The sequence below is a fragment of the Mobula birostris genome, chromosome 2 (assembly GCF_030028105.1).
Source record: "Mobula birostris isolate sMobBir1 chromosome 2, sMobBir1.hap1, whole genome shotgun sequence".
In the NCBI taxonomy this organism is placed as follows: domain Eukaryota; kingdom Metazoa; phylum Chordata; class Chondrichthyes; order Myliobatiformes; family Myliobatidae; genus Mobula; species Mobula birostris.
In genome coordinates this window covers 23,014,206-23,040,499 of record NC_092371.1, presented here as the reverse complement: position 1 = coordinate 23,040,499, position 26,294 = coordinate 23,014,206, and the positions used below count along the sequence as shown (strand labels likewise).

Sequence of the window (26,294 nt, the reverse complement as noted above, 5' to 3'; positions counted from 1 at the left end):
ATTGAACTGTGTGTGAATGTGGTTTTCACGTTGCCTAAGGCAGAGACAGAAACAGTTTCTTCAACGGACCTTGCATCATTCAACTGTCATGGCAACTGGGCTTTGTTTCCTCAGTTGTTATGGCAGATAAGGTTGGTCAAGGGAAAGAAAAGTGGAATCCTTTCCAAAAATTCAATCACTGACATCACAAAAACAGGGTTTAAGTTGATAAGCTTATACATGACCTTATTAGGTGCCTCCTGTACCCAATAAAGTGGCCACTGAGTGTACATTTGTAGCCCATCCACTTCATGGTTTTACATGTTGTGAGTTCAGAGATACTTTTCTGCACACCACTGTTGTAACGTATGGTTTTATGAGCTACTGTCACTTTCCTATCAGATTGAAGCAGTCTGGCCATTCTCCTCTGCCCTCTCTCATTCACAAAGTGATTTGCCCACAGAACTGCCGCCCACATGATTTTTTTTTGTTTTTTGTACCAATCTCTGTATGCTCTAGAGACTATTGTATGTGAAAAGCACTGGAGATCAGAGTTTCTGAGATACTCAAACCTCCCCGTCTGGCACCCGCAATCATTCCGTGGTCAGAGTAGTTTAGATCACATTTCTTCCGCATGCTGATGCTTGGTTTGTACATCAACCGAACCACTTGACCATGTCTGCATGCTGTTGTGCATTGTCACACGATTGGCTGATTAGATATCTGCACTAACAAGCAGGTGTGCAGGTGTACCTAATAAAGTGGCCACCAAGTGCACAAACTTCCTTCTCACACTCTTCGTCTTGCGTTTCCTTCCAGTTTTGTGTGCTGACCTAATGTTCACCCGATCTACACTAATTGCTTCAACTATTCCCTGCGGTGATAAAATGTACACTAACTGCTACCTGGGTCCTGAATTCTCAACTGGTTTTACTTGTGAGTGTCCTGTCAATCATTTCAAGAAAGCTAGAATATGAAAGCGAGGACATACTGGCGAGACTTTGCAAATATTTGGTCATATTGCATTTGGAATATTGTGTGCAACTTTGGGCTTTGCATCTAAGGAAAAATGTGCTGGCCCTGGAGACAATTTTGAGGAGGTTCACAAGATTGATTCCAGGAATGGAACACTTGACGCATGAGGAACATCTGATGTCTCTGGGCCTGTACTCAGGAGAACCAAGTGCGATCTCATTGAAGCCTTCTCCCTCCACCAAGCTCTTTGCCTTCCATCATCTGAGGCATGGATATAAGCTGGCAATCCCCTACCTACTTGTGGCCACAAGGTGTGGACATCCCTAGTCACAGGGGGTGAGCGTGAGGTTGGACAGACAGTCTATTTGCCACCACAGGTCTTTGCCATTCACACAATAGTTGCTGCAATGAACAGGGCTGCAGCTCGGCAAAGCCTTAGTTACGTCTGTTAGCTGAGCCTGTCTGATCTCTCCTGCAGTTATAAAACCACTGTTGAGCACCGTGGTGCAAGAACTGCTGTTTTGAGGATTCAAAAGAAGAAGAGGAAGAAGAAAAGCATTTGTAAATGAAACACTGCACTGCAGAGAAAGCACTCCTTTATACAGGGTTAGCATTTCATTCACGGCGCAGGAACGTGGCAGTTTCTGGTTTGATGGGCTTTTGAAAGGGAAGTGCCTGCCTTTGAGACTGAGAAAAGTTGTCAAACTTTGCTGGATTGTATCTGCTGTGCTGGAATAGCTGAGTTCACTTGGACAATAAGATCATGCCCAAGATTCAGGAACTAATAAAACCCAGTTTAACTTATGCAGGCAACTGCAAGGGGACGCTGTGTGCCTGTAGCTGATCTTGTTCTAAATGGGACCCAAAAACAATGTGAAACTATCACTCTTGAGGTGAGTCGGAGAAACCTTTTCCCCCAGGGGCACAGTAGTTGCTGCTTTCACTCCTGAATCAGACTCTGTAGAGACTAAAGGTCTAAGGCTGTAGTCTCTAGAGGCCAGTCCTCTGATGAATCATTTTGGCCCAAAACGTCGACTCTTTATTCCTCTTCATAGATGCTGCCTGACCTGCTGAGTTCCTTCAGCATTTTGTGTGTGTTATTCTAAAGCCGTAAGGACCAAGATCAGTCACTACAGTGGCTCAACTTCTCATCTCCAGGACAAGAGGGAATGTTGCGTTGTTGGAGACACTTCCCCTCAGATGAGTCCACAAACTGAATTCTCGTCTTGCCAAGGTCTCCTGACATTCTGGCTGGTTTGCTCCTTCTTCACTGTCACTGAACTCTGATTGGCTATCACTCAGGCCTTGCTGTGTGCCACTTGTTTCTTTTATTTTACTTTGGAAAGTGCCCTGGGCTGCGATTTTAAAGAAACCATCTAAATGCCAATAATTCCTTCTTGTCCAAAGTTCTCCACATGGTGTTGGGCACTCTCTGAGCGCCTCCACTCTCTTTGTAACTAATTTCAGATACAAAGTGAGGTGACAAAGAGATTCAGATATGCCACTTTGACGATCAAAATATGAAGGAACCTTCATGAACTCCCACAGCCTCTGATGACCCTGTGATTTTGGTCTCTGAGGTCAACGTGAGAGCATCCTTCAGGAGGGTGAACCCACAGAAAGCACTTGGTCCAGATGGGGGTTCAGGCCAAATACTGTTTGTGCTGATCAACTGACTGGAGTGTTCATTGATAATTTTAACCTCTCGCTTTGGCAGTCTGAGTTACCCACCTGCTCCAAGCAGGCCTCGACTATACCGGTGCCAAAGAAGAGCGAGGTAACCTGCCCCAATGACTATTGACCGTATCATTTACATCCACTGTGATGAAGTGTTTTAAGAGGTTGGTGATGAAACATATCAACTCCTGCGACTTGGATCTGCTCCAATTTGCCTGCCAGCACAACAAGCCTACAGCAGATGCCATTTCATTAGCTCTTCACTTAACCCTGGAACATCTAGACAGCAAAGATGCTCTTTATCGACTACAGCTCAGCATTCAATACCATCATCCTGTCAAAACTAAAATAAGCTTCAAGACCTTGGCCTCCATACCTCCTTGTGCAACTGGAGCCTTGATTTCCTCATTTGCAGATCCCAGTCAGTTCAGATTGCCAAAGAATATCTTCTCCACAATTTCCATCAGCACAGTGCACCACAAGGCTGTGTGCTTAGTCCCCTGCTCTACTCACATTACACGTATGACAGTGTGGCTAAGAACAGCTCCGATGTCATATTTAAGTTTGCTGATGTCATTACTGATGTTGGCCAAATCAAAGATGGTGATGAATCAGCATATAGGAGAGAGAATGAAAATCTGCCTGAGTGGTGTCACAACAACCACCTCTCACTCAATGTCAGCAAGACCAAGGAGCTGGTTATTGACTTCAGGAGGAGGAAACTGAAGGTCCATGAGCCGGTCCTCATTGAAGGATTGGGGTGGAGAGGGACAACTACTTTAACTTCCTTGGTGTTATCATTTGTGAAGACATGTCCTGGGCCCAGCATGTAAGTGCAATTATGAAGAAAGCACGGCAACATCTCTACTTCCTTAGAAATTTGCAAAGATTTGGCATGAAATCTAATACTTCGAGAAACTTTGATAGAAGTGTGGTGGAGAGTATATTGACTGGCTGCATCACAGCCTGGTATGGAAACACCAATGCCCTTGAAGGGAAAATCCTTCAAAAAGTAGTGGATACGGCCCAGTCCATCACAGGTATAGCTCTCCCAACTACTGAGCACGCCTACATGGAGCACTGTCACAATCCATCATCAGGGACACCTACCACCCAAGTTATGTTCTCTTCTCACTGCTGCCATCAGGAAGAAGGTACAGGAGCCTCAGAACTCACACTACCAGGTTCAGGAACAGTTATTACCTCTCAACCATCAGGCTCTTGAATCAGTGGGGATATTTCATTCAACCTCATTTACCCCATCACTAAACTGTTCCCACAACTTACAGACTCACTTTCAAGGACTCTTCATCTCATGTTTTCGATACGTATTCCTTATTTATTTATTATTATATTTTATTTTTTTCGCAGCTCATGCTTATAAAATCTGAGGTACATGCATAGCCAAGCACACTCATTTCTCAATTGCTAGGAACTTTTGGAATACTTTAGTGGTATTTAATATTGTGGCTTTCTGGAGATTTACATAAATATTGCCGTGTAGGCTTAATTGTTTAACGCTATTGTGTAGTGGCTTTGGGATGTTACCAGTTGTCGCCGTCGTGGCTATCCCTCGAGGTCGAGGATGATGGTCTTCATTCTGAAGAAGTGGCCCACAGAGCAAAGACGCCTGTGTGCGTATTTGTTTAACGTGTACTTGATGTTGCACTCCAAGAAGCACACGATACTTCACAAATCAACCAACTGATTCCAATGGCATGGAAACCATGCCGATTGGAGCTGATGGATTTGTTGCAGCCTTCATCCGCCTTCACAGCCGTTGAGTTCAAAGTAACTTCGTCCGCCTCTTCCACTGTTGAGGTCTTGGTTGGTTTGTTCTTTGTCAGGGACCTCACCCTCGACCTTACCGCCATGGGTGACCCTACCAGGAGCATAGCTCCAGACGGCATTGCTCTCGGGACCTCAGGACCACACAAGCTTCTCCACCACGACAAGGTGACAATCCACGGAGAAGAGCAGTTGTAGATATTATTACTGGGACAGTATACAATATATATCCTGTTCATGTTCCAGTCTTTCAACTTCCTCTTTGAATTCAGCATTTTTCTTTTTTTTCACATTGCTTTCTGCATGTTATGTGTGTTTGGAATAGCTATATCGATTAAGTAAGTTGTTCTTGCTTGTTTATCCTGTAATATTATATCTGGCTGGTTATTATGGATTGTTCTATCTGTAATAATGGATCAGTCATAGTATAATTTGTGGGACTCTGACTATGAGTTTTGTACTTTAAAGTAAGAATTTGGTAAATGATGTTTGCCACTTGATTGTGCCTGTGTAAGTAATCAGATTGTGTTAAACTGCTACTGTAATGTGTTGGATTGTCTCTGGTTTCTCTTGGCATTTTCTACATTTATCATCCCGAATTTGTTGGTCTTTTATTATGTATTTTTGGTAATTTTTTGTGTTAACCACCTGATCCCCTGTTGCCACAAGGAACCCCTCTGTTTCTGCTAAGAGGTCTCCAACTCTGAGCCAGATGTTCAAAGCTTCCTTGTCGACATCTAGTCTGTTCAGATCGTGGGGATGTCTTCCATGGAGGGTCATGCTCTTCCATTCATTAACTTTTTCTTCTATAGTGATAAGGTCTTCATTTTTCTGGGTTGCGCTTTCATATAAGTTTAATGCTGTGTAACTCTTATCGTGGGCACGTGGCCAAGTGGTTAAGGCATTGGACTGGTGACCTGAAGGTCGTGAGTTCGAGCCCCAGCCGAGGGAACGTGTTGTGTCCTTGAGCAAGGCACTTAATCACACAGTGCTCTGCGACGACACTGGTGCCAAGCTGTACGGGTCCTAATGCCCTTCCCTTGGACAACATTGGTGTCGTGGAGAGGGGAGACTTGCAGCATGGGCAACTGCTGGTCTTCCATACAACCTTGCCCAGGCCTGTACCCTGGAGAGTGAAGACTTTCCAGGCACAGATCCTTGGTCTCGCAAGACAAACGGATGCCTTTAGCTATTATCAGAATTGCATATGTTTGCATAAAGTTATTGGTATTATTATTATTTTCTCTCTTTAGTGTTTGCACAGTTTGGTTCTTTTGCGCAATACTTGTTTGTCCGTCCTATTGGATGTGGCCTTTCATTGATTCTATTATGGTTTTTAACATTTACGGAGTATGCCTGCAAGAAAACAAATTTCAGGGTTGTTAATGGTGACTTAAATGTACTTTGATAATAAATTTAATCTGAAGTTTGAACTTTGAAAGAGTTAGCAAGCCTGGCCACAGCCAAGGAGAAACAGTAGTCAATCTCTGAATGAGAATAGAAAACTGCAGATGCTAGAAATCCAAAAGTTAAAACAGAAGATCGACTGACCATCTGCTAGAAACATTCAGCAGGTGGTTGGTCAATCCTGGTATCAACAACAACAAATTTCACTTACAGGGCTTTGGTAATGTTGCAGCCTGGAGCGTCATCAGACAATGGAATAGAACATCAAATATAGAACTAGAGTCGACATGCAGAGATAGAGGTTTGAAGGAATGCCTTGGATGAAGAAAGAAGCTTTGGAAATGAAATTCCAAACTTAGGGCTTTGGCAGCTAGATCTAAAGGTCAACTGATTAAATTCCAAATTACTTGGGTGAGGGGGGAGACAGTGCAGGGTTGGTGATTGAAATTAAAGGGTAGGCCTGAGTCTAAGGACTGACAGGAGTTTGCAGAGAAATATGAAAATTTCAAAGGTGGACTGACTCAGTGAGATGAGTGGAGACGTAGGCGTGCACCAGAGCCGATGGGGTGGGATGAAGGTTTCCTGAAAATGGAAAATTCCATGTTTGTGACCAGATTCCAGTTCCTGCAGTCCCTTGTGACTCCATTTTACTTCTCTACTGAAGTAATCAGTTCACACAGAGAGTGACAACAGCCTTGGGCCATGTGCTCCCACAAGTTTTCATAATCTCCATTCCTGTTGCTTAATATGTACACATCTCAAAGAGACAACTGGAGAGATGACAGCTGGAGAAATAGTTGTGGGTTTGAGCAGTGAAGAGGAAGGGGGTTGCTCTTGGGAAGATTATTGGAGATACTGATTAGCGTGATCGTAGGGAGACAACCAGTTGCATGTCCCAGGAAATCATTGTATGGTGGGTTAGAACATTACAGCACAGGAAAAGGCTCTTTGGTCCACTACATTGTACCTAGTAAATGAAACTAGTAATTAAACACTTAACTAAACTAATCCCCTCCGCCTATAAGATGTTCCTGTTCCTCCATTCGCGACATATTCATGTGTCTATCTGAGAGCCTCTTAAATGCTTGTGTCGTATCTGCCTCCACCGCCCCGGCAGCACACTCCAGGCATCCACCAATTCTCTGCGTGTAAAACTTTCCCCCTCTCACCCTCGATGTTGGACATTTCAGTTCTGGGAAATGATACTAACTCTCTACAGCCAGCATGAACCAGTTGGGCTGAAGGGCCTGTTTCCCTGTGGTATGACACTGTGACCCTTTGCTCTATCTATGCCTCTCACAAACTCCTATGGGTCTCTCCTCAGTCTCTGCCACTCCAGGGAAAGCAACCTCCTTATAGCACACACCCTCCAATCCAGGCAGTGTCCTGGTAGACCTCTTCTGCACCCTTTCCAAAGCCTCCCCATCCTCATTATAAAGGGATTGAATACAATACTTCAGATACAGCCTTCCAAGAGTTTTGTGAGACTGCAATATGACTTCTTGACTCTTGAACTCTGTGCTTTGACCAAGCATGCCTCATGCCACATTTACCAGAATACCAATCCATGCAGCCACTTTCAGAGTGCTCTGGACTTGGGCCCCAAGATACATCTGTGCATTAACACTTTTAAAGTTCTTGTCTTTAACAGCTTACTGTTCCCATGTGTAGTGTCTCAGTTCCAGGAACTGAGTGGGCGCAGAAGATAAGATTTCAGGGAGACCTGAAGACTTTGGTGGAGGGGAAGGAGGTAGAAGCAATAAGAATCTAAAACATCTGCCTGGAGGAAGATCAGCTGTTTAGACACCCCCAGCAGCTGGTCTTAGTCAGCTGAGACACCCACAGTGGCCCCAGCTCTCCAGTTAGAACCCGCTTCAATGTCTGAGCCTCGTGTGTGTGTGTGTGTGTGTGTGTGTGTGTGTGTGTAGGATGCCTCATGCGTGTGGATGAGCCAGAGGAAAGGAGCTGATTTTGCTGTTATTGTTTGGTTGCTGTTGTTTGTGTTGCTCGGCATGCTATGCTGGTGCTGGGATGTGTGGCTTCAGTTCTGCAGGCTGCTCCCAGCATATCTTTACCCGATGGGAGGTGAGAGAAAAGGGGATGACTCAGGTGGGAGGGGTTTTTGATACGTATGGGGGAAGAGGCTGGTTATCATGATGGACTGGGTTGCATTCACAGATCACTGCAGTTTCTGTAGTCTTGGGCAGGGGCAGTTGCCATACCAAGCTGTGATGCCTCTGGATAGGATGTCTTCAATGGTTTTTATTTGTTCATTGTCAAATTTTAGATTCTTAATTTGTGCAAAATTGTTTCTGCTATTCCTAATATTACAACCACCAACTGCCTCATGGATGTGAAGGATGCTGGACAAATGCAAATCATCCAGATGAAGTGTCTTGACCCAAAACACTAACTGTCCTTTTCCCTCCATAGAAGCTGCCTGACCTACTGAGTTCCTCCAGATTCTTGTTTCTTGCACCCGATTCCAACATCTGCAGTGTCCTGTGGTTCCGGTTTCTTTCTTTTCACTTTGAATAGGCCATTCAGAGATGCTCCCTTAACCAACCCAAGAATTTGAGACACTGCTCCTTGAAGATGTCCTGGGTACTTTGTAGGCTAGTACCCAAGATGGAGCTGACTAAATTTAAAACACTCTGCAGCTTCTTTCGGTCCTGTGCAGCAGCCTCCCCACACCCCCCATACCAGACAGTGATGCAGAATTGTCTTGTCAATAAACTTAACTCAGGAATGTGAACTTCTGAATATTTAATCATTTACACCTTGGTGGAAAGGAAGAGTAAATGCTACCATTGGCCCCACATGAGTCTTCCCAACCTCTGTAAAGCGTTCATGTGGTAAAGGGCACAAAGCAAATCGGGGTATCAGATAGAAAAAGGGCCTGGGTTCTGATCCTAGGACAGGGTACTTTATGAAATTCACTCTCCTATGGGGCTGGAAACAGTTCAGAGGGGCAACAAAAGTTAACATCACAGAGGCACAAGCGACTAAAGTCGCTGGAGTCTGAGGAAGAACAGTCACTGGAGGAAATCAATTGGTCAAGCAGCCTCTGTGGTGGGAACATCAGTTGATATTTCTGTTCGAGACACTGCATCTGGTCCAACGTCCAGACCACAGACCTGGTTTCAAACCAGCCTTTTCCTGGTAGTATTAACAAGGGGTCATCTCCTCCTCACCAGGAGGGCCAGAAATGGTGTTGGTGGACTGACAGCTCTCCATCCTGGGAGACGTGAATGGTGCTGAGAGATAAACCTGTCAGTTTCTGGGGCCTGCCCGCTCTGGCTGATGGGAGGCAATACTCTTATCAAAGTGAAGTGGTCCTGGCAACCCCAAACCATAGGGAATTGGTGTGCTGCAGTGGGGCTACTACGTTTTAAAGGGGCTTGTTGTCGATCTTCAACAACCCCTGAGTAATTGCATCTCCTCTCACCTCCACCCTGGAACTGCAGAGAACCAGATACGGACACCGAACATTTTGGCTGCAAATACCAATGAAGAAACTGGCCTTCAGATGCACAGGCTACAGGCATGTTACGGCATTTTGCTTCTGACACTGAGCTGCAGTCAGTAAACATGGCGACATTGCTCTTTTGACTCTATTTGGACAGTGCCAGGCGCTTACTGGAGTGAAATGAGGTATACTCCATCTGTGTGACAGGGGAGTCTGTCAGTGAGCATGAAGTCCACTGGGTCATTCCATAAACAGATAACCGTTAGCATGACACTATTATTGTATAATGAGTTCTTCTGGCCTGTGTGGGTCGCCGGAGAGTGTAGGGTGCTGAGGTGCTTTGAGCACTTGAATTGGTTTATTACCAGCTGGTGGTGTAGTGACATCAGCACCATTCTTTGAGGCAAATGGTCCCGGGTTCAAATCCGGCTGTCCTTGCAGGCTTTCCATCCATGCTGGGTTGAACGTTGGGCTATCAAACTGGGCCTTGTAAAAAACAGACAAATGCTAAGGAAACGGCAAAAAATGCCGCCAAGGAGCAAAAAGGAACAACAATTGAATTGGTTTATTGTTATTTTAACTACAGTCATTAATTATTTAGAGTTCCATGTGTTCTTCTTGAGCGACTCGCTCTTTGTAATCCGGTCTCTTGGTGCCTTTTGTTTAAGCTTGTTAATTTATTTTGATAGGCTCAGGCATTCCGTGTTACTTGTATTACTTAAGCAGATGCCTGATTAACATGAATCCCGGGGTCCTAGTTTGCAGAATGTTACTTCTCGCAGTGTTGCTTGGCCGAGCCGCTGATGCTTTTTTGCAATTATCATGAATCAAATCTCGCCGTCGTTTCTGTCTTTCCTCTACACCTGGGTTCCGATATCGCCAGCGCACATTGTGACAATTATAGCTCTGGGCGTTGGAGTTTGGAATTCAATTCTGATGTCACCTGCACGGAGTCCCTGGATGTCCTCCCCATGGAGTGCTTAGGTTTTCTCCCGGTGCTCTGGTTTCCTCCCACGGTCCAAAGACATACCAGTTGGTAGATCAATTGGTCATTGTAAATTAGACTAGGGGTTGAATCAGGTGTGTGTGTGTGGGGGGGGGGGTGGTGAGGAGCATTGTGGGAACAGCACTTTGCGCACTGTAAGTCTGTAGCTCACATTCTGGGCATCCAGTCTAATCCAGGGAGAGTCAGCAGCCCATCCACCGCCCGTGAAATTGGATAAAGTTAACCAGGAAAGACTCAGTTCCCTCAGCCCACCATGCCGGCGTTGACTGTCAGGTATCTATATTGCTGTCAATGGGAAGGCAAAGAAGAAACTTTTTGTTTTTGTAAATAAGCAAGATGAGCATGTGACTTTAAAGTAAGATGAAGATTAGCGACACACTTAAAATGGTGGAGGAACTCAACAAGCTAGGCAGCATCTATGGAAAAGAGTATAGGAAGACGTTTCGGCCCTAGATGTCGACTGTACTCCTTTCCATAGACGCTGAGTTCCTCCGGCACGTTGTTTAGATTTCCAGCATCTAGAGATTTTCTTTTGTTAAAGATTGGTGAGATAGTAAATGAAATGCAGTGATGGGCGGCTTCCCTCCTCGCCTTCCCGGCTGTTGGACTGCAAGGTCCCTCAGTGCGACGACCCCGGGGCGGTCACCTGCTGGAGGCCTTCCGCCGAGCCAATTGGAAAGTCAGCCGTGTTTTCTTATGGTAATGAGCCCCACCGGAGCCCCGCAGCAGCGAATCCAGTCACTCAACGCGAGGCCGCCGGTGACTGGAGCAAGAGGCACATTTTCAATACTGTATACAAGTTGCAATCGCCGAGAGCGAGGGGAGAAAGCAGTCAGTGTTTGAAAATGCCCAGTTCGCAGTAAGTCCGATGCACCGCTTCGGCTGGATATATATATTACGCGGTGCATGTCCTGGGGAATATGAGCTGGAGATGGAAGATGAAGTTCACAGTGAGTATCTCTCTCTGTCTCAAGTTCTTTCTAGTAAACCGCGTACCATCAGACCGCAGGCTTATCAGAGGGCAGAGTGGAGACGGGAATCGGTACCCAACTCTCCAATGCTATAAAAACAATTGTGGTGAGTTAGCGAGTCGCTGTTTTTGAATTAAATCCCACCACTCCATTGTGCAGACTAGAAGATCAGATGTTTTGACTTGTGCCAACGCTTCCATAGTTTGCATTGCCCGATCGCTAAACCATTCCCTCTCACCGCCCCCCGACGGACTTGATATTTGATGTCCTGTCTTGAGGGAGAGTTCTTCCCCGTGCCCTGAACTTATTGCTCTCGAATTTGTGCGTTAGGCCGTGAGCAATTTGGTCCTGAGCTTCCTGCTCCACGCAGTTACTGAGAAGAATGTGACAGATATAGAATCACACAGCAGGAGAACAGGCCCTTCAGCCCACTGGTCTGTGCTAGCCATCAAGCATCTATTTAAGCTAGTAACACACAAAATGCTGGAGGAACTCAGCTGGATTTCCAGCATCTGCAGAATCTCTTGCGTTTATCATTTACACTTGTCCCAGTTTTATTCTCTCCACATTCCTATCAACTACCCCCAGATTCACCCACACACAGGGCTAATTTACAGTGGGCATTTTACCTTCTAACTCATATTTCTTTGGGAAGTGGGCGGAAATCAGAGCACCTGGGGGAAGCTCACGAGGAACAGGCAAACTCTCCACGGGCAGCATCGGAGTTCACGATGGAACCCAGGTTGGTTGTTGGGGCTGTACTCCAGAAGCACTCAGCAGACCAGGGAATCGAAACAGTCTAGGGTAGATGGCTGGCAGTGGGATAGGAAAGCTGCTGTGGTAATGCAAGTTCATTTAACCTCAGCACCAGGAAGGCATGGGAATGGTGGGGAAGAGTCAGCTGGGATCCCTGTCAGAACTGCAGAGGTCCTCATGAAGAGTCTCGCCGGAAATGTCAACTGTTTATTTTCCCCCTCTGATGCTGCCTGACCTGCTGAATTCCTCCAACACATAGTGTGTGCTGTTCCAATGAGTCATCGACATTCAGGCAGAAGCTGAAAATGTTGACGATCCAATGAATAGCTAAAGGAATGTGATTAAAATAGGTTTAATTCCAATTTAGTTCAAATCTCTTGCTAGCTCTTCTTTCAGTTAGTCCTGATGAGCGGTCTTGGCCTGAAACGTCGACTGTACCTCTTCCTAGAGATGCTGCTTGGCCTGCTGTGTTCACCAGCAACTTTGATGTGTGTTGCTTATTCCAATTTTAAGACTTCCTGCTAGTGTGCAATGTATAGGCACCAGTGCATTGTGCAACCCCGAAGACTAGATGTTTGGACCTGCACTGCAGGGTGTTGCATGCTCAGTCCCCAGTTTGAATTGGCTACACCAGTTGCCCAAGGTTATGAGAAGGGTCACTCATTAGCCCAGAGCTGAAGGAAGGGCAATTAACCTGAATTTTTTCCTCCTGAATCTTATCTGATGCTCTGGTGTAGAAAAAGCAAGTGGAAGGATTCAAGAATAAGGAACTGATCACAAGCAAGACTGCCCTGCCGAAGGGTTTCGGCCCAAAACATCAACTGCACTTTTTTCCGTAGATGCTGCCTGGCCTGCTGAGTTCCTCCAGCATTTTGTGTGTGTTAGAATAAGGAACTGATGTTGCTTAGATCAAATGGCTACTGAGGTGTGGTAGCTGAGAGCAGCAGTTTCTGAGCAGTCCTTTATCGAACAAAGCCAACACCTTTGTCAGAGCCAGACGGGAACTCAGGTGCGTGGGAAGTTCATTTTTAAAAAGTTGCTTCTTGTCAACAATTCACTCAGAAGTTAAATAATAATTGCAAGTTCCATTTCACAGCCTTGAGTCAATAATACAGGAACATAAGAGATACCCAGAGGTACTGCAGATGCTGAAAATGGCATTCCATGGGTCTTGACCTGAAACGTCAACTGTTCATTTTTCTCCATAGATTCTGCCTGCCCGGCTGGGTTCCTTCGGTTTTTGTATGTGTTGTCAGTAATTCAGTTTGTTAGTTTAGTGCAAGACTGTGGAACTACTGCACTATAGGAGGCCATTTTAATGAAAGTTTAAGCCAAATCACCATCTTAAGTGATGGAGAAGTAACCCCCCCAAAGAAAGGTTCAGCAAGTTCTAATCCTGGAGCATATCCATACTTTCAACCAGTAGCACTAGTGCGGATATTTGGTCATTATGTCTTTGCTATATGTGAGAGCTTGCTATTGGTTAATTAGATTCTAACAGAGACTTTACTTAAAAAGTGTTTCATTGGTTGATAAGCCCCTTTTGGAACCTTACTAATTGTTGAGAAACTTACTGTAGAGGTGGCATGTCAAGTTTACAGATAATGTTCACACAGTTTACTCAAGTGCCTTTGCAGGAACATTTAAAATGGAGCTTGTTACATTCTCACATGCTCCCCTGCTATGAATACCTGCTGCAAAGTTGTACAGGGGAGATACAAGTTTGTGATCTCTTTATTGAGGAATGCCCAGTATTCTGTAGTGAACTAAATTTTCAGTTCCAGTATTTCAGGGCGATAGTGGGTACAGTGTAGTCGTTACATAAACTTTCACAAACCTCAAAGTACTTAACAGGGATATAGAACCCTCAGTCCACTGAGTTTCTGCTGGTTAGCAACCATCCACTAATCCCAATCCTACACTCATCTGATTTTATTCCTCCACAGTCTCCAGAATCTATCTACCACTCACCTAAGCTCTTTCTATGGGCAATTAACCTACCAAGCAGCACACCTTCGGGACGTGGGGGGTGGGGTGGGGAGCCCACACAGTCACAGTGAGGGTGTGCAAACTCCACACAGACAGCACCTGTGGTCAGGATTGATCCTGGGTCACTGGGACTGTGAGGCAGCAGCTTCACCAGCTGTCCCACTGTCCCGCCTTCTCCTCACATCCGTGTTTCCAACTGGGCGCCACAGGAAGATCGGAGATGATTCCAGCGCTCCAGACTTTGGGACGCAGCTGGTTCTAGTGCTTAGCTTCTTGATCCTCTGGCTCAACTCTGGAGGATGAAGTGTGGGCACTCTGTGGGAAGCTGTAGCCATCCCTGTGCCCAGATGGGCATCTAACACTACTGGTATTACTGACCTTTGAGAGTGAGGGAGAATCCAGGCAGTACTGGATAAGGCTTAAAGGGACTGGACGTCAGTTTAAAGAAACAGGAGGGATTTTGGAGTAAAATCACAGTCCAAAAGGCAGATGACCATCAACAGTTTGGAAGAAAGTTTGAAGGTCATTCCAAAGCCTTGCGCAGCAAGCAAGAGAGTGGGTGTTCCTCCACTGATCCTCCAGTGAGGTGGAGCAGCCCTCCAGTGGACCCCAGTCCTAAGAGAGGACAACACAAACACCCGAGGTTTGAAAAGCCTTCTGCAGTCAACGTCTCGGCCACACTCACTGCTTCTGTTAGCCTGTGGGGAGTACGCAGGAGGCTATTCTGTGGTGAGAAAAATGCAGCTGGAGTGTAGTCGTGAAAGTCATGCCAAAATTAGAGAGTGTAGTTGGTTCGTTAGTGCTCTTGTGGGTTTGCAGGGTTGGCTCCAGGAGCTCGAGTGGTCATGTGTGAATGTTCAGTACATCTGTGTTGTGAGGTGAAGGATGTGCAGTCCAGAAGCTGGAGAGGTGAATATGGGCTATTGAATCATACAGCACAGGAACAAGCACTTCAGCTCACCATGTTATACTAAACTAATTAAACTAATGATTACAACAGGAATTCTGCAGATGCTGGAAATTCAAGCAACACACATCAAAGTTGCTGGTGAACACAGCAGGCCAGGCAGCATCTGTAGGAAGAGGTGCAGTCGACGTTTCAGGCCGAGACCCTTCGTCAGGACTAACTAATGATTAAGTGCCTAACTAGACTAAACTAATCCCTTCTTCTTGCATGATATCTATTTCCTCCCTTCTCTGCATCTCAATATATCTATCCAAGTGCCTCTTAAATGCCTCTATTATATTTGCCTACACAACTACCCTGGCAGTGTTTTCCAGGTGCCCACCATTCTCTGCGTAATACTTGCCCTCACACGCCCTTTGATTTTAATCCCAACCCCGCCCCCCCCCCCCCCCACTGCCACTTAAATTAAATGCCCACTAGTATTTTAACCCTGGGAAAAACATACTAGCTGTCTATGCCTCTTATAATCTTATAAACTTCGATCAGGTCTTCCCCCACACCCCAACCCACGTTTGTCCAACCTCTCCTTATAACAGGTGCCCTCGAATCGAGGCAAGATACTGGTAAGCCTCTCCAGCACCCTCTCCAAAGCCTCCATATCCTTCCTGTAAATGCGGCAGCCAGAACTGAACACAGTACTCCAGATGCTGGCCAACCAGAGGTTTATAAAGCTGCAAACGATTTCACCCTTTTCGAGACATGCAAACCAGGGTCGTTTTCGGCATCGATGCCCATTCTTTGGAAGAACGGTGTTATTGACCAAAGGACATTAGGAGGAGTTGCACCCTAATACACGGCCTGAAACTAGACCTGCACAACTCCTGACAGGACCATGTTCTGGTGAACAGCCTCCTCCCCACAGGCTCCACACACCCTGGAGGCGACAGAGGCGCCGCGGACAGCAGCTGAGGGGGGAAGAAGCTCCACAATTCAGCAAAGCTGACCCAGATGTTTTTAGCTGAGAGGGAGGTGACAAGGAGGGAGGTGCTGTATTCAGGGAAGGAGGAACACCACAGAAAGCAGGATTGATTCCACACTGAATGTCCAGGGAAGCAGTAGTAAATGCTTCGTCTTCATGGGACATACTGGGGTGAGCGGCCAGCACCAAACAGAGTTATGATGGCTGTGTCAGTGAATGGGTTCACTCCTCAAAGTGTTCTGATCGGTGCAGGAGTCCTTGCAGAGGGTAGTTTGGGGGCAGGGGATTGTTACGGGTTACCCAGTCTCTCCTGGTTGCTCATGGGTCCCAGCGATAGTGTAACTGGTTGGGGGGTGTTAGAAGGTTGTATGTCTGCTCCGAGATTCCTCATCGCCCCTGATCCTCTGGTTCCTCTAGCCCACCTTCCTCTTGCCCTCCTCCCCACCCCCTCCTGCACCCTCACCTGCCCTTTCTTGCCTTTCTATCCATCCAGTCCTGCCCGCCCTTCCTTCTGCTTCCTCTGGTCTCTCTCCCCCTCCAGACCCTTTGTCTCTCCTCCTGCCCTTCCCTACCCTCCTGTCCTTCCCTCTTCTGCCCCTCTTCCTCCTGTCCATTCACCTCTTCTCCTCCAGTCCTTCCTCCTCCTCCTCCCTGCTCCTGTCCATCCAGCCCCTCCATCTTCTCCTCCTCCTCCTCCTGTCCCTTTCCCTCCCTGACCCTCAGCTTGTGCCTCGTTCCCTCAGACTCTGGGTCTCCTAGCTGTTTCTGCCCTCGGAGTGTGGTTGTGTGGGTACAGCGGGAGGTGAAGTCTCAGCCTGCGGTGGGTGCATGCGGAGGGGGCACCTAGAACACCGTAGACAGCGGGATCTCACTGTTAGGCAATCCAGTGCCCCCGCTGCAGCAGTGAAGCAGCTGGTGATTGCGGAGGAGGCAGGTGGGAAACGAACTCGTGGGTTCCCCCCACCGGATTCAGCCCTCTGGATCAGGCCGACTGTGGAAATGCCTGGCAGTGCGTTCACCCTGACGATGAGGGTGTGCTGCGTAAAAACATCAGATTTGTGATTGGGAAAACCTTCTGATGTTCCTCAGTGATGGGGAGGTACGGGCTCCTGTTACTAAGGGGGGGTGTGAGTTCAGTGAGCTGCCGAGTTTACTCAGTGAGAGAGCCAGGTACAACAGTAAGCCCCTGCACTTGAGATGCCTTAGGGTGTCACTGGGTACAAAGCAGATGAGTAGGAATAAAGTATACCTACAGGACAGATCAATGTCCTTCCAACCTGTCACTGAGATATTTCCATACCCTCACACAGGGAAGCCTGAAGTGGCCGAGCTTCCAAACCCTCTGGTAGATCAGGTGATCCAACGTCAGTGTTCTCCTTCCAGCGGCTGAGTGACAGCCACTCGGCTTCGCTGGAAAGGCTGTTGTTCCTGGAACACATTGGAGAACGATTCCTGCACTTGAAAACCCCAAGAAGTTGCGCAAAGATTTTAAACATAGTCCAGTCAATCATGCAAACCAACTTCCTCTCCACAAACCCTGGCTCAAAGTCCAGAAGTTTAAAGTTCAAAGTGAACTTATTGTAAAAGTATTATATACTAACTGAGATTATATATATATATATATACACACACACAAATAATAATAGTAAATAATAAAAAATATTAGAACATGAATTGTAGAGTCCTCGAAAGTGAGTCTGTAGTTTGTGGAATAGATCAATGATTCCCTTTGGTATCAGAGATTGTATACAGTGTACAACCTGAAATTCTTACTCTTGGCAGACATCCACGAAACAGAAGAGGACCCCAAAGCCCTCTTTCCCCCCTCCCACGCACAAGCAGCAGCAAAACATCAATGCTCCCCCCCCGCCCACTAACCTCCTCCCCCCACCCACTAATTCAGCAGGAAGAATCAGCAACCACCACCCACCAAGCAAGTAATAGCAAAGCCCCTAAATGATTCTGTGTTAAGTTGAGCGAAGTTATCCGCGCTGGTTCAGGAGCCTGATGGTTGAAGGATAATGACTGTTCCGGAACCTGGCGGTGTGGAACCTAAGGCTTCTGTACTCCTTGTCGATGTGCTCAGTGGTGGAGAGGGCCTTTCCTGGGATGGACTGGGTGGTATCCTCTACTTTTTTGTAGGCTTTTCTGTTCCTGAGCAATGGTGTTTCCATACCAGGCCTTGATGCAACCAGTCAGGATACTCCCTACTGTGTATCTATATAAGTTTGTCAAAGTTTTAGATGTAATGCCAAATCCGTGCAAACTTCTAAGAAAGTAGAGGTGCTGCCGAGCCTTCTTTGTAATGGTCCTAGAACAGATCCCCCTTATCTTGGGAAATCAGATAAAATAATGAAATACCTCCAACCTGGGACATTCTCATTTCAGACCGTAGCTACAAAAGACCGAGAGCATGGACCACCAGACTCAAGGACAACTCCTATCCCACTGTTATCACACTTTACCTCTTATATGCTATAGATGAACTCTTGATCTCCCTATCCAGCTTTTTGTGGCCCTTGCACTTTATTTGTCTACCTGCACTGCACTTTCCCCGTGACTATATTCTGTGTCCTGTTTTCTTTTCACAACCTTGATCTTCCGGATGCCAAGCAGACAAAAAACCTTTCACTGTATCTTGGTACATGTGACAATAATGAACCAATATTAAGTTCAACAACAGCACAAAGCTGTCTTCACTGTCTAAAACCACCTCAATAATAAACGTCCATGTCAGATCCCTGGACAAGTTGGGACTAGTTCCCATATAATGGGAGCCACCTCAGCAAAGGCAGACATGGATGATGAAATTCCACATCTCCTCTGGTACACCAGAGGCCATATGAGGGAACGAGTGTTTAAAGATTAGGATCTTAAACACAGCATAAGGCTTACAGTGTATTAAGCAGCACTGATCACTTCCCTGCTAAATGCTTCTGAACCTTGGGGCAAGTACTCCAGGTCTGTGGAGATACCACCTAATGTCTCTTGGGTGAGTGGGCAAATACATGGTAGGTAAAAGTTAAGTTGGTCTTCATTACAAGAGAATTTGAGCACAACATGAAGAATGTCTTGTCCTTGGTGAAAACCTGCCTTTCATTTTGTGTGCAGTTTTGGTCTAATCTGTGGAAGGATGTGTTTGGCTGGGAGTACAATGAAAGTTCACTCAAATGATCCCTAGGATGGATGGAGTTGTGAAGACAAGTTGGTCAGTTTGGTCTAGGTCCACTTGAGTCTGTAACAATGAGAGAAAAGACCTGAGGTTTGATCAATTTAAGCGCTAGGCCAAATTGGAAAGGTTGGGTACAGGCCGAATCGAGGCGGCAGGGCCCAGGCCAAGAGCATAGCAAAGCAGCATTGCCCAGGTCCGAGGTCTGGACGATTTAAGTGCTGGCTAGATTCTAAAGGTCAGGGTGTGGGGGTCAGAGGCGAGAGACAAGCTGATTCAGCTTGCTGCTTTTCGAGGTTTACTCACCTCCGTGCTGAACTCCGGCCTGCAACTAATAGGTTACTGGATTGGCTTCGTGGCTGTGCCCTCACTTTCGTGATCTTCAGTTTGCTTGCTTTTGTTGTTTGCACAATTCGCTTTTTTCTACACATTGGGCATTTTCTTCATGGGTTCGATTGGGTCTCTTTGTTCTGTGGCTCTCTGGAAGGAGACGAATCTTGGAAGTTGTATATAGTACACGTATGTTGATATTAAATGTACTTTGAACTTATAGAAACTTCAAGAACTCTAAGAGGGCTGGACTGACTGATTATAAGGAGGATGTTCCACTGGCAGGACACACCAGAGCGAGAGGTGAATGTCACAGAGTGCAGGGAGAGCCATTCAGAATCGATATGAGAAGAAACGTTTTTACCCAGTAAACCTGTGGAGTTCTCTGACACAGTCAGCGATGCGTGTTAAGCCATTAACAATGCACATTGTTATGTTCCGCTAATGCAAGTCAACATATTTTATGACATATGCCAGTGATATTAAACCCGATTCTGATTCTAAATATCTCAAGGAAGAGGCAGGTATATTCCTCTGAGTTCCAGGGGCCAAGGCACATGAGGAGAAAGTGGGAACAGGGTGGTAAATTGTAAAATTGGTTTATTATTGTCACACATACCGTGCTACAGTGAAAAACGTAATTTTGCACGACATCCATGCAGATCGTTTCATTGTACCAGCACATTGAGATAGTACCAGGGAAAAGCGATGATAATGCAGAATAAAGTGCAACAGCTAAAGAGAAGCTGGAGTGTAGGCAGACAATAAGGTGCAAGGCCATAATGAGGTAGATTATGAGGTCAAGAGTCCATCTTATCATACAAAAAGGTCGGTTTAATAGGAGCTGTCTTTGAGCCTGGTGGTACGTGCTTTCACGGTTTTTGGTCTCAACAGGGTCAGCCATGATCATGTTAAGTGTTGGAATAGGCCCAAAGGGTGGAAAGGGCGTTCCCTGCTCCTACTTTCTGCCTCACAACATCCTATTGGGCAAGTCCACTGGAAGGAACATTGTGTTCTCTCAGCCAACGTCCAGCAAGTACCACGAGCACACCGATGGCCGGTGGCAGGGCTGGGAGGAGCACACGTCCTGACAAATGGCCAACCTGCCCTGCCCGCCACCTCCTGCACCATCCGGGGGGACGTCTGCAGTCCCCACGTTGTTCTTGTTTGCCCCCTCGGGTCGCACAGAATTGGAGCGGAAACAAGTTCAAAGTATACTTATCAAAGTATGTACACCATACACAGCCCTGAGATTCATCTTCTTGTAGGCAGCCACAAAACAAATAATCACAGTAGAATTCACGAGAAACCCCACACAACGAAGACAGCCAGACATTCAGTGTGTGAAAGAAGGGACACATCATGCAAACAATAAAAAAAATAAACAATCCGCAGAAGATGAACTGCACAGTTCTCGAAAGTAATTCCATGGCCACATAGCTAGTTCAGCGTTGCAGCTGGTCCAGGAGCCCGATGTCTGCAGGCCACAGCCACAGAACCAGTTGAGTGCTGCTGCCGGTCCAGGAGCTCGACGGCTGCAGAGCGGAACCGTGTTCAGCGCTGAGACAAGTGCCGTTGCAGGCCACAGCCGCAGAGTCAGGTCACCCTCGATCCTGAGGGGCTGCCTGTGAAGAATGGCACTTGGCAGTGGGGATGTCTGTGTTAGAATGATGGGAGTAAAACGTATCCATTTTATAATGAAGGCTCATGTCTGGCTTATTATTTAAAAAAAATTTTTTTTGCCGTGTGCCTGCGTGCGTGCGAGTCTGTGCGTGTGCGCCTGTGTGTCCGTGATTTTGTCTTTTTCATGGCTTTTTACAAGGCGCGGAGCGAGAGAGAGACTGTGTGGCATGCCACTCCTCACACAGACATTTTCCCAGTATTTTTTTCCCTTCATTTTATGAGATCAAGTTGTGATCTCGACACTCAACCCGGCATGGATGGAAAGCGTACTCGGGAGCGGACCCCACTGGTTTCGAACCCAGGAACCTCTGCTCCCGGGTCCAGCACCGATGTCGTTGCGCAACCAGCCGGCCCATGTCTGGCTTTTTATGTTAATTTGTTGGGACGCAATATTGATGTAAAGTGTTTGATATAACAGTGAAGGAGTAAGGGGGTTACTTTGGACAGGTTTCCTCTGGTGAATCCAGCTATTAAGTTCAAGTGCCCGAGGAAGAATTGATCTTTTCCCTGCTAAGATGCCTACTCGTGCGGAAGTGTTTGTTGTAGATACTGTCTGCTCTGACAGATGGAACAGTACAAAACGCTTATCTCAACTTGTCACTGTCTTCCTGGAGAAGGAAGTTGTAGGCCAAAACACTGTCACAGTGCTGGGGAAAGATACCGCTGTGGAGTGGGAGAGTGGTGGTGAAAGGCCTAGTGACGGCTGAGGGAAAAATGCAGCCAGCACAAGTGCACCATTGTCATCAGCATGGACACCAGGCAGCTGAGCAGGTTCAGATGGCAGGCCCGTAATCCCCACAGCCCCACCACACAGCCTGCTGCTCGCAGTTGTATCAGCTGTTCAGTCAAACCCCTGACAAAGTGACCCCAGCACGAGCTGGAATCCAGTCACAGCCGTACCTGACAAGTCAGTGAGCCTGGACCCCTTAGAACTAGGCATGTGTGACCTATGTCAGAGGCCCAGCAGCTGGTGAGCCGTGGTTATTAACACATGGCTGCCAACTTCAGGGGTATGACTAGTCTGGGGTCACTTACTATTCCTCTGACAGGGAATATAAATGGATATAATCTTCAAGTTAGTGTTAGAAAGAGCGCAGGGGAGATTTACCATGACACTGCCTGGATTAGAAAACACTCTTGATGAGGAAAGGTTGGACAAATAAGGACTTTTCTCTTTGAAGTGAAGGGGGAATGAGAGATGATTAGATAGAAGCACAGACAGAGTGTACAGCTCTTTCCCAGGGCTGCAACGGCCGATACCAGGGGATATCCATTTAAGGTGAGTGGAGGAAGGTTTAGGGAAGATGCGAGTGGTAGGTTTCTTTACACAGAGTGGTGGGTGCCTGAATTGTACTGCTGGGAGTGGTGTAGAGGCTGATACAATAGGGACATTTATGAGTCTCTTAGATAGACACTTGGATGAAAGAAAAATGGAGGGCTATGGGCTGTGTAGGAGGGAAGGGTTAGATTGATCGCGGAGTAGATTTATATAGATCAGTACGACATCCAATGGCCAAAGGTCCCGTGCTGTGCTGTACAGTTCTATGTTCTATGTTAAATTAGAGTGGATGTACTTCTTCACACGCAGAAAAAACTGGGATTCATTCTGAATACACTCTCTTTGTGGATCAATTGGAGCTTTGCAGGCAAAGAAAAAAGAACTGCGATGAAGACCAGTGTGATTGTGTTGAAGAGTGGAGTGGCTGCTGGAAACGAGTTTCTTCACGGGATGAATGGGAAATAGTCCACACAGAACAAAGGGCAGCCCAAGCTCTGCTGTCAAGGTGCGGGCCATGCTGACACACTTGGAGGCCAAGCTCCAAGCCAGTAGTTAATGCTCAGTGAAGTGTGTGTGGGAATGGGCCTCACACTACGTGCTGACAAGGCAAAGGCCTGCCAGGAACATCTTACCACAATAATTAACACCAAGGAGATCCTGCCACATTCTTTACTCAACTTTCAGTACGTTGGTGTTGTTGTTTATTGGCCATCTCAAGCTGTCCTTGAGGAGGTAGTGGTCGGCTGTTTCCCTTGAATTACTGAGGTATTTCTGGTGAAGCGGCTTCCACAGTGCAGCAGGGGAGACAGTCCCGGGATCTGAACCCAGTGATGATGAAGGAACGCCTCTATGTCTCCAGGCTAATATACTGTGTGTTGGAGGGGATCTTGCAGGTGGTCGTGTCCCCATGCACCCTCTGCCCTAGATTTTCCTTGGGGTAGGGTTCACAGATCTGTGTTACTGCAGCACATTTTGTAAGTGCAGTTGCTGTGTGCCGGTGGTGGAAGAAATGAATGGTTAGGGTGGTAGATGCGGTGTCAGTCTCGCAGGCTGCTTTTCCTGGATGGTGTTGAGTTAGATTAGATTAGATTATGAGGACACTCAGTCCTTGTTTATTGTCATTTAGAAATACACGCATTAAAAAATGATACAACGTTCCTCCAGAATGATATCACAAGAAAACAGGACAAACCAAGACTAAAACTGACAAAACCACATAATTATAACATATAGTTACAACAGTGCAAAGCAATACCATAATTTGATAAAGAGAAGACCATGGGCACGGTAAAAAAAAAGTTTCAAAGTCCCGATAGACTCATCATCTCACGCGGGCGGCAGAAGGGAGGAACTCTCCCTGCCATGAACCTCCAGGCGCTGCCAACTTGCCAATGCAGCACCACTGGAAGCACCTGACCGCAGTCGACTCTGAGTTCGTTGGAAAATTTCGAGCCTCCGACCAGCCCCTCCGACACAGCCTCTCCGAGCACCATCCTCTGCTGAGCGCTTCGACCCCGCCTCAGCCGCCGAGCAACAAGCAAAGCCAAGGACTTGGGGCCTTCTCCTCCGGAGATTCTGGATCACACAGTAGCAGCAGCAGCGAAGCAGGCATTTCAGAAGCTTCACCGTGCTCTCAAGTCCATCTCCATCAAATCAGGATTGTGCACGGCACCCTACTTGACAAATAACAGACATCACCACCGGAGTGGCCGCTGCGAGCTGCGTCGTGCCGCCATCTTGAGAGTTGTCAGCACTACACATAACCAAGCAAGTGGAGTGTTCCTGTTGACTTGTGTGTAGTGTACGGTGGGAAGGCCTTTGGAGGGTTAGGACTACAGGAGACCTGCTCCTGAGTTTTTGGTCAATGGTGACCCCCTAGAATGTTGATAGTGGAGGAAGATGGTGATGGAAATGACATGGGTAGGAGGCAAGTCTCTCTCCTGTTGAAGATAGCCATTACCTTGCAGTCCTGTGATGCAAATGTTGATGTCCATTACTCAGTTCATACTGGAATGCTATACTGGCCTTGCTATCTGCAGGTTTGGGTCTGTCTTTTCCTGTCAAATTATGAATGGAACTTAATAATATGTGGTGGGTGTGTTTTTTGGAGAATTGTTCCAAATGCACTCTGTGTCTGTGTTAGAACATTGTGTGTGTTGGATGGACGTTAGTCATGCAGAAAAGAAATCCTCTCTGTCAATCTCCTTTTGTTGATTAAATGCAAATCAAGTTTATTGTCATATCCAAGATATAAATATCATGAAAATAAGCTTTGCAGTACTGTGCGAAAGTCTGAGGTACCACTTATATCGCTAGGGAGCCTAATTTTTGCACAGTACTGTAATAATTTTATGTATTGCACAGTACTGCTGCCACAAAAAAAAAAACAAAACAAAACTTGCTGGGATGACTGGTCCTCAGCAAGCTACAGCCATTTTCCTTTTTGGAGGTATGGCTCCAGTCACAGGAGTGTTTTCTCCTTGATGCCAAAGATAGGTAAATCTGCTCTGATGTCAAGGGCAGTCATTCCCACCCCACCCCCTCCCATCCATGTTCGAAGATGTGGAGTTGAGTGGCCCTAATGAAAATGAACAATTGCAGATCACTTCCCATAACACAGAGGCCAGATCCAGGCGATGCGGAACGCGATGAGCAAACTCATTACTCCCTTTAAATATTTGGTGAAAAGCTTGTCTCGAACTCAGCAGCAAGTTTATGGTTCACGGGACAGTATCAATCCTTGCCTCCCTGTACACTTCTGAGATATTGGTAATTGAAATTGGTAAATTGGTTTATTATTGTCAGATGTACTGAGGTACAGTAGAAAACTTGTGTTTTGCATTCCATTCAGACAGATCATTTCACCAGAAGAGTGTATTAAGGTAGTACAAAGAAAGGAAAACAACAACAATGCAGAGCATTGTGAAAGTACAGTGCAGGCAGACAAAAAGTTATAAGGCCATGTTGAGATAGATGTGGAGGTCAAGAATCTATTTTATCTATAGCACTGGAGTGGCTAAAGCAATTTTGTAAAATCTTCCGGCAGGATTAATGAACTAATGTAATTCTCCTTTCCTCTCTATCAGGGCTCCATCTAGGTTCTTGATTAGCCAGGGCATCAAAGGGTATGGGGAGAAGGCAGGGGAGTTGGGATGACTGGAAGAGTTGGATCAGCCATGATGAATGGTGGAGCAGACTCAGTGGGCCGAATGGCCTACTTCTGCTCCTATATCTTACGGTCTTATCACATTCCTCCGCACCCTCCTCCGAACTTGCAGAACCTGAGTGGAAGTAAGTCATCCTTGATCACATAATGTCTAAGTAGAATATGATTATTGTCCAAGTCCTTTCTGTTCCTTATCTGTTAACCCATTCTATAAGTGTGGCTCTGACACCTCCCTTGAAACACAACATCAGCTCAAAGGGATGAACCATCCAAAGCTGCTTAGCCAGGGTTATAGAAACGCCTCAATTTTCAATTCGATCTGTTTTCTCCTTCCCTTCTATTGTTTAATCCATCCTGGGATAGAATTCCACAGCCTCGTGATGCCAGACCAAAGTGACCATTTTATTGTGGGGGGAGAAAAGGCATTATAAAGTATCAGCCAGACTACATACGAATGTTGTGAGCAATTTTTAGGTCCCATCTCTAAGGAAAGATATGTTGGCCCTTAAGGTTCACGAGAATGATCCTGAGAATGAAAGGCTTAATCTTTGAGGTGTGTTTGATGTCTCTGAGCCTGTACTCATTTGAATTTAGAAGGATGAAGGAGAATCTCATCGAAACCTACCAAATACTGAAAGGCCTGGATAAAGTGGACGTGGAGAGGATGCTCCCATTAGTCAGAGAGTCTAGGATCCAAGGGCACACCCTCAGAATAAATGGACATCTATTTAAAAGTGAGATGAGAAGGAATTTCTTCAGCCAGA

The 26,294-nt window shown here is 46.4% G+C and overlaps 1 protein-coding gene across 6 annotated transcripts in view; it reads left to right on the top strand.

Annotated features, from left to right (window-relative positions):
* LOC140185146 (cas scaffolding protein family member 4-like) overlaps positions 1–26,294 on the top strand; it is a 120,505-nt gene that overhangs the window by 14,234 nt on the left and 79,977 nt on the right. Inside the window, exon 2 of one of the 6 annotated variants that reach the window (XM_072238543.1) lies at positions 19,626–19,705. The exons of 4 other annotated variants lie outside the window; for them this stretch is intronic. In XM_072238543.1, the coding sequence (XP_072094644.1) occupies positions 19,673–19,705 (33 nt within the window). In that variant the 5' untranslated portion in view covers positions 19,626–19,672. Of the gene's footprint in view, positions 1–11,170; positions 11,252–19,625; positions 19,706–26,294 lie in introns of those variants that run through there. One more of the 6 variants, XM_072238552.1, reaches the window with a different exon arrangement.